At 37.7% G+C, this 12,627-nt stretch overlaps 1 protein-coding gene across 5 annotated transcripts in view; it reads left to right on the top strand.

The window, feature by feature from the left end:
- The window catches only part of LOC120541898 (CREB-binding protein-like), a 72,595-nt gene that overhangs the window by 26,277 nt on the left and 33,691 nt on the right, over window positions 1-12,627 (top strand). For 3 of the 5 annotated variants that reach the window (XM_039773853.1, XM_039773856.1, XM_039773857.1), the window contains exons 8-15: window positions 1,451-1,597; window positions 1,722-1,839; window positions 4,625-4,814; window positions 6,925-6,987; window positions 8,779-8,885; window positions 9,146-9,334; window positions 10,480-10,809; window positions 11,860-12,036. In XM_039773853.1, coding sequence (XP_039629787.1) covers window positions 1,451-1,597; window positions 1,722-1,839; window positions 4,625-4,814; window positions 6,925-6,987; window positions 8,779-8,885; window positions 9,146-9,334; window positions 10,480-10,809; window positions 11,860-12,036 — 1,321 coding nt within the window. The remainder of the gene's footprint in view (window positions 1-1,450; window positions 1,598-1,721; window positions 1,840-4,624; window positions 4,815-6,924; window positions 6,988-8,778; window positions 8,886-9,145; window positions 9,335-10,479; window positions 10,810-11,859; window positions 12,037-12,627) is intronic. The other 2 variants (XM_039773855.1, XM_039773854.1) reach the window with 2 other exon arrangements.

Raw genomic sequence — 12,627 nt, 5'->3', positions numbered from 1 at the left:
GCCCACCCCCGGGTTTGGTTTACCGGATATACAATTCAAAGAGATTATTTTCATGTGAATTGTTACATATCCATTATTTTCACTTTTACTTTAAAACTTTTGTAAAAACAATACATGTCCTTTATTTCTGGCCCCGGACGTGGTTAAATCCCTTTCTCGCAGGATGTGCAACGCTGCTCGTGTTGGGGGGGTGAGGGGGGGTTGAACGCACGCTTAGCAGAAGCGGTCGGATCAGCTGCTGGCTTGCTGCTGCTACTGGTGAGGTACGTGTTCTGCTTGTTGTTGTTTTATGATCTGGGAGCACATGAAGCGTGTCTGCCATAAGCATTCCAATAACTGCTAGGTTAGATGTCTGTGAACTTGTTTTAAATGTTGTCTCACTGCCTTGTCTCGCGTGACGTTAAAATAGATACGTCAAATTGTCTTCCGAGAAGATCACGTCTCGTCTACCTAGTCTCTCTCCCAAGATTTTTTTTTTTATAATAGAAATACCAATTATTGGAAGAGGGTGGAAAGGCATGTCAACATTAAATTACCTAATAATGTTTACTTATAGTTCGCCCTTTTCCATAATTGTAAAATTCTAGACATTGTTGCAGCCTTTTGTCATCAGTGAATGAATCAGTATGGTTATGGCATCATTAAACTGCAGAATCCTAACTCTGCAAGTTTTGTACCAAAACATATTCTCTCTCTTGCTTACAAGACAGCAGTAAGTAAAAGAGCCTGCCAGAGAATCTCTCATAGAAGTGTAATTTGCAGGTAGTTCATCACTTTTCTGTGAATAAAGTTTCATAGAAACTAAATAGAAGTTTATAGCTTATAACTGTTAAGCACAACACCAACTCAATACTAGAGCCAGCATCTGGTTTAAAATCTGTATCATGCCTGGAGCAAAATTAATAAACGTTTCTAATTTCCATCCCTGTGAAGAATCTACATGCTGTAGTTGCCTTAATTTGAATACTTAGAGCAATTATCTTGCATTATTTTTTTTTTAATTCTTGGACAAAAATAAAAACAAATGAGTAAAATGATACTGAAGCGTACTTTAAAGACTACTAAAAAGCACAAAACACTGTGGGATAAAAAAATCACAAGTGCAGCATCAAATTTACCTAAACATCTGAAAATCTACTGCTATGCATGGGTAATTATGTCTTCCTTATTTGAGAAGAGGAAAAAAGAAAAAGAATACCATAATGTAGTTACATGTTTGCCCATGCCCCACAGTATGTATAAACACGAAGACCACTATAGTGATTATATAGCTTTATATCAATCCTGCAGACACAGATGAATACAGGAAAGCAGCAAATGTGATTTTAAGATAAGCAAATACACAAAGCATTCATCTAACCAAGTGAGAAACCTGAAATTCTGACATGAAATTGGAGTTTGCATTGATCAAACATAATATAAGTAATATTGCTCTGCTTTGATTTTATAGTCACTTATTTTCGGATGGCTCTGGTGGAAACAAAATGACAAACATGGGAAATCTTCCAACAGCAGCACCTTTGTCTTCCCCTGGGGTTCAAAAGTCCTGGCATGAGCATGTTACTCAGGACTTGCGAAATCACTTGGTTCATAAATTGTAAGTGGTCTTTTGACTCTGTCCATAAATTGACCAAGTAAAATTTTTAGAGATTTTAAATCTGTGCTCTAGGATCCATGGTTCCACACTCTGGTAACCTCTAAATTAATGTTCCTCTACACAGAGTCCAAGCCATATTTCCAACACCTGATCCGGCAGCTTTGAAGGACAGACGCATGGAGAACTTGGTGGCCTATGCACGTAAGGTGGAAGGAGATATGTACGAGTCTGCTAATAGCAGGGTGTGTGGTATTTATTTTAAAAGAACACTTAATTGTGTACATTTTCTTTCTATGTCTGCCTAGAAAGAGTGTTGGAGTAAAGTCCTTAACAAATTTACTTCCATGCTTGAATATTCATTGTTAAAAATTCTCTTAATTTTTTGCACTATGTAGGTTGGGTTAAGTAAAATAATAAAATAGTAAAGGTCTCGTGTTCAGATCTCTCCAAACTATATGTCAAACATCTGTTACACTGGTGTTGGTCGACCAACAGTTACAGTTAAAAGAAGAACCTGTGCTGGGATATTTAAAAATGTTCTTGCCATTGCCCATTAGATGACAGTATCCTGTTAGAGGCACTAAAAATAATTTAATCCCATGTTCACCTGTGTACATTTTAACGTACAGTATCTCACAAAAGTGAGTACATCCCACACATTTTTGTAAATATTTTATTATATCTTTTCATGAGACAACACTGAAGATATGAAACTTGGATACAATGTAAAGTAGTCGGTGTACAGCTGTAAGTTTCCTGTCCCCTCAAAATAACTCAACACACAGTCATTAATATCTAAACTGCTGGCAACAAAAGTGAGTTCAACCCTAAGTGAAAAATGTCCAAATTGTGCCCAATTAGCCATTTTCCTTCCCCGGTGTCATGTGACTCGTTAGTGTTACAAAGTTGCAGGTGTGTTAAATTTGGTGTTATCGCTCTCACACACTCATACTGGTCACTGGAAGGTCAACATTGACACCTCATGGCATAGAACTCTCTGAGGATCTGAAAAAAAGAATTGTTGCTCTACAATAAAGTTGGCCTCAGCTATAAGAAGACTGCCAACACACTGAAACTGAGCTGCAGCACGGTGGCCAAGACCATATAGTGGTTTAACAGGACAGGTTCCACTCAGAACAGGCCCCTCCATGGTCAACCAAAGAAGTTGAGTGCATGTGCTCAGCGTCATAGCCAGAGGTTGTCTTTTGAAAATAGACGTATGAGTGCTGCCAGCATTGCTGCAAAGGTTGAAGGAGTTGGGGTTCAGCCTGCCAGTGCTCAGACCATACACCGCACACTGCATCAAATTGGTCTGCATGGCTGTTGTCCCAGAAGGAAGCCTCTTCTAAAGATGACGCACAAGAAAGCGCGCAAACAGTTTGCTGAAGATAAGCAGATTAAGGACATGGATTACTGGAATCATGTTCTATGGTCTGATGAGACCAAGATAAACTTCTTTGGTTTAGATGGTGTCAAGCGTGTGTGGTGGCAACCAGTTAAGGAGTACAAATACAAGTATGTCTAGCCTACAGTCAAGCATGGTGTTGGGAACGTCATGGTTTGGGGCTGCATGAGTGCTGCCGACACTGGGAAGGTACAGTTCATTAAGGGAACCATGAATGCCAACATGTACTTTGACATACTGAAGTAGAGCATGATCTGGGCTGCAGGGCAGTATTCCAACATAACAACCCCAAACACACCTCCAAGACGACCACTGCCTTGCTAAAGAAACTGAGGGTAAAGGTGCTGGACTGGCCAATCATGTTACCAGACCTAAACCCTATTAAGCATCTGTGGGGAATCCTCAAACGGAAGTTGGAAGAGCACAAGGTCTCTAACATCCACCATCTCCGTGATATTGTTTATTTGCCGCTGTTTTTCTATTGCATTGTGAAATTCAACATTCTTGAATAGATAATTTGCTTTTCTGCCTTGCCATTATAACTGACTGCGTTGAAGGGCGAGTTAGCACTGAAAGTGTCACATGGTGGTACGGAGAGAGAATGTGCGCAATAGGAGTAGTGATTGGGTGAGCAATGTGGGGAGGAGTGGTCAAGGCTGAATAACGTGGACATGATGGAAAACTTTTTTTTAACATGATAGAGAGAAAAGGGAAACAAATGTTATTGCTAATACTGTTCACAATTTTGGTTTTATGCACTTTGAGATGTGCATAGGTCAGATATGACCAAAATAGTAAAAAAAAAATTTTCAGATGTGACCAAAATAGTAAAAAATTTTTTTTTTTTTCTCAAAAGTGGAAAAAAGTGTTGCTAGAAGTTCAGATTCAGTTCAGTTACACCTTTTTTTTATTTCTGTGCCTGTGTCAGCTGTGCCCAATAAGGAACACAATGAATAAATATTATGTGTTTATCAATACATTCATTTCTTGTGGTTTAAAATGTACTACCTGCTGCTTACCTGCCACTGCAAATGTCTGTCACAGCTAAATTTATTGGTTTGAGAAGCTGACCCAGCTGAATTTGTAATTGAATAGCTCTGAAGTAAAGGTATACATTATTTTCCAGATTACCTCAGATAAGGGCAAAGAATGCAGATTTAATCAGTCCTAGTTCTGAATCTTGAAGTACACAATATCTGACTGCAAATAACTTTGCAAGTGTGCTTGTCATTAGATTATCTTATATTGAAAAGGTTTAGGAAAACAAAGTAACACATGTAAGAGGAGTCCTGACAGTCCAACCAAATTTTGAAGCTTGTACATTAAATTGCAGTGCCATGAATCTAAAATATGTATAATCACATCAGCGAAATTTAAAGAATCGTTTACACATATTAAAGTTGCCCAGCTGAAATTCAGCCTCTGAGTTTTGGCCAGTTTTGTTTAGCTTATACTTCTATTCCAGAGGACCAAAGTAATGAGAGTATGTAGTTTAGCATTGATTGAAAAGATGTATGGAGAAGGTCTGCCTGTTGTACAGAAAAGCCCACTTTTCACCTAGGCTTCATTTAGTGTTATATTTTGTAGTGAGCTCAAGGATAATTTATTTTTCTTTTTGTTAGGATGAGTATTACCATCTGTTAGCTGAGAAAATTTACAAAATACAGAAGGAACTTGAAGAAAAACGTAGGTCACGGCTACAGAGACAGAATGTTTTGGGCACTCAAGCACAGATGGCTGCCACTAGCAACCAGCAGCCAGTAGTTCATCAAACGCCTGCTTTGCCTTCAGCTCAAACCATAAGACCACCAAGTGAGTACTCCTAATGTAACCACATTCAGAATATTTGTACTGTTTTTGTGTTTACACAAGAAGACTGTCTTTTTCTCCAACCAGTTTTGACACGGATCACTAATTTCATGAATTGCAGATGCTTTAAAGAAATTATATATTAATAATTTGACTGTTTTTACTTATAAGCTGTTCATATATGTTGTAATCAACTATGTCAACTGCCAGTATCACAAGTAATTAAGTTAACTTACTGATGGGTTTAATATTAAATGAGAGAAAATACAAATTTTTACTTACTTGCTACCTTTACATACCAGTTAGATATTAAACTTGTGATGCTTAAATGTTCTACTAGAGAGACTCAGTTTTCTGACCTGTTCAGATAAGGCCATAAGATCATACAGGTGTTGTAAAAATATTTATACATCCACAGAATCTCATTGTCAGAAAATGAATGCCCTTTTTCAAACACTTGGAAATAAAGAGCAAAATTTTGACTGAGCTCATGAAATAGAATACATGCTGTTATTTGAAAAAAGAAACATGTAGCCATGATACTATAATAACAAAAGCAGGAGATGAAATCGTCACATAGGCTTTACCCAAATGTCTTTTATTGTATTTTAAATTATAAACTTTTAGTATTTTTTATTTTATGTGTAAAGTATTAATAATAAGGTGATGGTAATCATTATTGTATGAAGTTTATTAATTTGTGAAGCACATAAAAGTCACAGTAACCCAGTTTATTTAAAAGAAATACAAGCAGCAACATTGTGTGTCATACCTTATTTTAGAGAGACATATAGTTTAAAACGACTAAAATACTCAACTATTACTAATACAAATGTACTCTGTTAGACCAATCAAAGGGGGCTTGATTCACAAGTCATAAAGGGGCTTTCCCCCATTTAAAAATAGACAGCCACAGTGCTTTTAATGTTTTCACCCCTAAAAATGAAAACCGCAAGTATTCCAACTATCACCTCCAGATAAAAGTGGCAATCTTACTTTCCCACCATCATAAACTTGACCTGAGAATATTGAATTATCCTAGCTGGGCAAACTCAGTGTGTGTTTGTTTAATGTGTATATGTGTACAAAATTTAAAATACGCTAATCATAGTCTTAATATTTTGTAAAAACTAGGGGGCTCTGCCCCCTGCTCATTTTGCTCTCCAACCCCCATGCGGGTCCTACGTGCTAGTATTTCCCAGATCTGCCGCTTGCGGCAAATCGTAGTGTGCTTTTGGATAAACACGAATATTAGCTCTGTCTTTGATATCTCTGTCTTTCGAAACTGTTATTGCTGACAATTCGTCTCATATTGTTTTTTTATGTATGCGAGCATGATCTTTCAGATTCATTTAGAAATCCAAGAAAACTTCTTTGTCTATGGTTTTTCAGATAAATTTTATGTAAAAGTGAGATCCTTTTGGACGTATGGATTTGTATCCATTATTGGCTGTAGAATTTCTAATACATCCGATCGTTTAACTCTTTTGATTCTATGTTGCATCACTTCTCTGTGATCATAAATATAAACCTGACCGAATTGTGGTTTCTTTAAAATTAAACTTGTAGTAGCTTTAATTGTTGTGGGACCACAGATTCTCTTAGTGAATGGTCCTGAATCGTGTAAATCTTCATTTTGATTATTGAATGATGTGAATGCGAACAAGTACTATAAAATGTTATTTGTGCCACTGCTTGTTTCAGAACTGGTTGTGTCTAGTTTTTGATGGATGTGGTTTTTAGCATCCATTTGAAGGATTTAAATATTTCTTTTTTGTTAATACCATTTATATTTTCTTTGGGACTGGATGCAGCTGCATGTAGTGGGAGAGAAAAAAAGGTGCCTAGTATATTATACTACCCGAGTACCCTTTTGACATGCTAAGTCTCCTGGGTATTTGTTTTTTGTGTTCTGTGACTGAGACAACAGTTAAAGTGTTGTTGGTTTTGTAGTACAGTGTTTTATTTCATTCCAGTGTAGTTAAGTGTGTTAGGTAAATGTTATGTCAAATCTATTGGTACCAGGATGTGAGGGAGAGTGTCAGATAGTTGTTTTTTTATTTATTTGTATGACATTAACTGTTTTTGGTTTTCATGTTTGAATTTTATTCAGATGGACCATTGCCCTTAACCAACATTCCAAACCAGCTCACGAATCACATGCAGCCTCACCAAGGTATTTTGTCCTGTCATTTCCAGAGAAAGTATTTAGTTATTCCTGACATAGTTTTAGATGCAATGATTAGATACTTTCAGATACACTTCCAGATTTGTTTGGCTTAATATTATAGAGATTAGGTGGTGATGAATTAATGGTTAAGGTTTCTGCATTTTACTTACATTATTGCACATTTACCTAATTATAGGCTGTTTTGGGTATAAGGTGGTTATAACCCTGAATGGGACCAACAGTTGATCACAGGGGACAGTTTCCCACACACCTACACTGATTTGTTAGTCTCACAAATGAACCTTACCTACACAACTTTGGCAAAACTGGTTTGCCTGAAAAAGAACTCCCCAATACACAGAGAAGGAGAATGTGCAAAGTTCCCACAGACTGACACCCAGAGTTCAAGCACAGTTTTCTGAAGCTGTGAGGCAGTATTGTTCACCATTGGGATACTTAATTCAGGATTCTTTTGAATTCATAAGTACAGTTGAGATTGTCACTTAATAAAGAGCACAAAGATGGATAAGTGCATTACAAATTTTTGTTTGCTCACTATATGTGTCTAAAATTCCATGCACAGCTTACCTAAGGGATCTTAAATATTTTTAAAATGAGTAATTGGCAAATATTATACAGGCAGTCTCCCCGGGTTACATACAAGATAGGCATTGTAGGTTTGTTCTTAAGTTGAATTTGTATGTAAGTTGGAACAGGTACATTATTTTAATAAATGCTATTGTTGACCGACTGTAACCAAGTGCACTGTACATGCTATCACAGCAGGAAAGCACCTGTCATCAACTCGTCTGATGTACTAACAAGAGACTACTGCCTGCTCTGTGCATAACCGTACAAGCAGGCTTGCTATTGAGAATGAATGGGGGCGGCGAAGGGTGGTTCATCACCAGCCCACCTCACAGTCGCCTCCACTACAGTATGCTGCCTGCAGCGTCCGCCCACCGAGAAAGAACACGGTGTGGCGAAAGGCGTATAGTGAATTGGCCAGCACCACCCCCATTCAACAGACAACCATCCGAGGCAGACTACAATGCTACCCCCCTCCGCCCCGTTCACCCTCAGTGGCCTCCGTTCAGCCACAACCAGGTCACCGCTTGCAGCATCACCAGCCGCCCACCGAGTTTTAATGGGGCAGCCGTATGTGGTGGGCGAGCAGTGAAATCGCTTGCCACCGGGAGCCGCCCGAGGGACACTACACTGCATGAGCAGCGAAATCGCACCCTCCCCCCCCAACCGGGTCACCGCTTGCAGCATCACCAGCCAACCACAAATAATGTAACAGGGCAGCCGTGTGTGGTGGGCTGGCAGTCAAATCGCTTGCCGCCCGAGGGACACTGCGCTGCGCAAGCAGCGACATCACCCCCCTCCAGCCACCGATTGCAGCGTCTGCAGGCCAAAGATGACGGAGCGGCAATTACTGAGGCCCATGCGTCGCAGCTGCGGGCCCCGTTCGTAGGTCGGATGTCCGTAACCTGGGGACTACCTGTACTGCATGAATGTTTAGATTGTTTGGCCTATCTTGTGTATAGCTTGAATTGTTACCAAAGTTTCCCTACCAAACATTGACTCGGGTGCGGCAAATGTGAGTGTAATCTGAGCATTTTGTATCATTTTGATTTTAATTTTATTACGGTTGTTTGAGAAACTCATTTTGTAGTTTTTTTTGTATTAATCATCTGTTCCATATTGTAAAGATGTAAATGTGGACATTTTCCTGATTTTCACTGTTGGTACAGGATACTACTGCTTCCTACTAATTTACATAATTATCAATAGGTATTAACCAGTTTAATCCTATGACTGTTGGGAATCCGCAAATGACTCAGAAATCCTCCCAAACGAACCCTGCAGGTCCTGTGAACACCTTGGATGCTGTTCCAGCTGTAAGTATGCATTTCTTGCTTATTCTTCCATAGAATATATATGTGAAAACCAAACCTTTTTATAAACTTTCAAAAAATTACACTAGTGCTATTTTCAGAGGCAGAGGTAGAGATAATGCCCTTTTCACTTTTATAAATATCATATCTGTTCTGCTGTTGAGAGTTATTTTTTTTGTCTTCTAGCATTTTGAACCTGTTGTGTAGTACCTCAAAAGCCAAAGCAAATTATTTATAATTTTTTTTTTTTATATATAAATTAGATGGCTCCATCACCATCAAGATTAGCACAAGCCCCGAGCCTGTTTGGAGCCCAGAGTAGTAATGTGGTTGGCCAGACAAATATTCAGAACCAGTTTCTGTCTCAAAACCAGTTTACAGTATCACCTGGACCTATGAATGTAAATAATTTGAGTATGGGACAACCTACATCTCAAACTGGGGTTTCACAGGTAGAGTTGATCTTATTCATTACTAATAAAGATTCATTCCTTCTTCTGCCTTGCAATTAAATCCTATAGAAGTATTTAGATGCTGGGTTGTATATTTAAAGTCAAAAACTAAAAATGAAAACTTGGCATAGGTCTCATTACCTCATATACATATTTATAATTCTGTTTGGGAACTGAAAAGCATGTTCTTAGACAATAAAAAAATGTGAGGAGCAGCCTATAGATTGTCTCGACTCACTCTGCATTTTTCAATTTAGACTGTGATCTTCTGTTTTTGTTGTGTACATCAAAAAACAAAACAACATAATTCAAAAGTCTAATACACTTTCCAGCAGTTAATTGAATACATTTTTAATCGTCTGTCTTGAAAATGTTATATCGTCTCTCCTTCTTTTGCCTTTCATCCAATTCAGCACATTTGACATGTATTGAATTCAAATTTCCAACAAATAATCTAAATGTTTTCACCTTATTTGTCATTTTAGGTTTATTGTAGTATTTAAAATTGCCAAGCTGGATATATTCAGTTTCAGTTTTTTTAAATAATTTTAACTTTGTTGTTATTGACTCTTGTTATTTTTGATCCTTGCCATGGTCAACAGTTTCTTTCCTAAATTGTGGTAAGCAGTTTTCCCTACCCAGCTCAAATGGAGCCAGTATCACCTTTATTATTATTTGTACAATGCTGATTTTGTTCAGTTTCCTTGGGGTATTATACCATTTTTACTGAGAAACATCAGCCAGCACTTTACCATGCTTGATATCCAAAAAGAATTTCCTTCATACTGCCCTATGGCCTTCTATTTTCAAAATGGATATAAAGTTGTTACCAGATAACAAACTAGTTTTGTTTTTCCATGAGTTGCTTTTAATGACTTTACTAAAGCAGTTTTACCTCTGTAATCACTATGTTACACTCAGTATGAATGCATTTTGCCTGTGCTTTTGTTTAATTCTGAGCCTATGTAAAACTAGGTACTATTCTTACTAGCCATTTTCTTATTGAATGTTTACAGTATATAGTATGTACATTGTACCTATCTGATTACATGCTTTGCCTTTTTGAAAATATGTAGTACTGATGTTTGGACTCTGCTCTATTTTCTCTACCTTTTTGTTTATTGTTATAAGTATATATTTTGCAGACCCATTCTCAAACACAGAATGCTGCTGGAGTAACCAGTCAGAGTACTGCACTGCCTTGTCCACCTGCTGTACAGCCATCAGTCCACGTAGCACCACCTGCAGAAGTGCAGCCTACTCGGCTTCCCTCCTCTCAAATCCTGGCACACCAATCGACTCAGCCCTCAACAACAGTTTCCTCTTTAGGACCAGCATCTATTTCAACTCCTAATGGCCTTCCTAGTGTAGTTGCAGCACAAAGCACACCACCAGCTCTTGGATCGCTTTGTGCCCTGACTCAGCCACTTAGCCCAGTTCAAGAGTTGCAACCTACACATCCTACTACTGCTGCTGTAAGTGGTACCTGCTGTTACCTATTTGTAGAAAAAATAAATGAATAAAAATGAACCCTTGCAAACACACAAAGCATTAATAATTTTGTTTTTGTATGAAATTTTGATTTGCTGTTAAAAGAGTTCTCCACTAAAAATTACTGACTCTTATTGTTTATGGTGATCCTGTAGCTGCAAAAACATTTAATTTCATGTTTTTATGTAGACTGGAAATGACAAGTTCCTGATACAGAGGGCTTTAGTGACCCAAACTGAACATTAGCAAGCAAAATGTCCTGGGAAAAATCTCAAGTTTTTGATCATTCGGTTGTCGGCTATTCATCCATCTATTCAATCATCTACAACGGCCCATGTTACGCTTTTGAATTGAAGATATGCATTCATCCCCTCTGCGGTGGGCTGGCAGCCTGCCCGGGGTTTGTTTCCTGCCTTGCGCCCTGTGTTGGCTGGGATTGGCTTCAACAGACCTCTGTGACCCTGTAGTTAGGATATAGCGGGTAGGATAATGGATGGACGGATGGATTCATCTCCTTCTCCATTAAAACCTAGAATAAATTTTATTCTTGGTTGCTACTAAACAAAACATAATTTTTTGTGTAATATTCCTTTTAAGTACCCTAATGTCTAACGTATATATTACTATTAAATGACATTTTTCTGTATTTTGCACATGTTACTAATATATATATTTTATATATATATATATATATATATATATATATATATATATATATTATTTATTTATTTAAATTTGAAATTGTATGCTCCATTTATATGGTACATCTTCTTTGTTAGATTGTGATTTTAGTTTGTAGTTTGGGTGGGGTGGGTTCCCTTTTTCGCTTTATTAAGAATTGTAAAGTCCTGGGTTTTTGTTTGTGTGTCTTTGTGTATGTGCTTTCTGATGAACTAGTACCCTAGCCAATGTTTTCTTACCAGGTAAGCACAGGTTCCCTGTAACCCTGGACTGAATAGGTGGTTGTGAAAATAGTTGGATGGTTATACAGAATGAATCCTGACCCTAACTTGCAAGTTTCTTTTAACCCAAAGGTTGCTGAGGCAGCAGGTTGTGTTGGTCTTCATTCAGCTTCCCCAGGCACTGTTACCAATGGAGATCTAGACTCTCAGCAGTGTGGAGCTGACTTTGTAGTCAATATGATGTCAAAATCCAAAGAAGAGGAGGAGAAATTTAAATATAGTGAACATCAAGCCAAACTGAAACAGGAGGTAAATTGCATTTTCTTAATCACTACTTAAAGGAGAATAATGAGGGGAAAAAATGCTCATGGGCAATTAATCCGGAATTAGCAACAGATCCAATAAGAACTGAATCACTTCATGTAAATATTTGCAAAAGATAATTATTTCTGCCTTAGGCATTTCTTTTAAACATTCTGTTTTTAAAGATTTCAAAATAGAGTCTGAAGTGTCTCGGGCTCTAGGGGTGTTGAAGAATGACAAAGCTCCTGGGCCTGATGTGATTTTACAAGCAGTGTGGTAAGGTATAACTTGTAAAGGTGCTTTTTAATGGGCCAATGACATGAAGCACAAAATTGAAAATATTCTCCATATAGCTATTCTCTCATGGTTTGAGCTCTTTGCTGGACTTTTATGGGTACCTAAGCTGTTTGTGCTGAATATTACATAGTTTATTCTTTTAAATTTGCAAATCTAGGGATTTTGAAGAGATTACCAAAATTTGGGAAGAAGCAAATAGTTAGGACATACTAAAAGCAATTCATAAAGAACTGGGCAGTGTTTACGTGAGAGAAGGTTTGGAGAATTTATTTTGATCTAGACAAGTTCAGATCATTAACA

This window comes from Polypterus senegalus, chromosome 13 (genome assembly GCF_016835505.1).
Source record: "Polypterus senegalus isolate Bchr_013 chromosome 13, ASM1683550v1, whole genome shotgun sequence".
Classification (NCBI taxonomy): domain Eukaryota; kingdom Metazoa; phylum Chordata; class Cladistia; order Polypteriformes; family Polypteridae; genus Polypterus; species Polypterus senegalus.
Note: the sequence above shows the minus strand (reverse complement) of the source record. Positions and strands in the feature narration are given on the sequence as shown.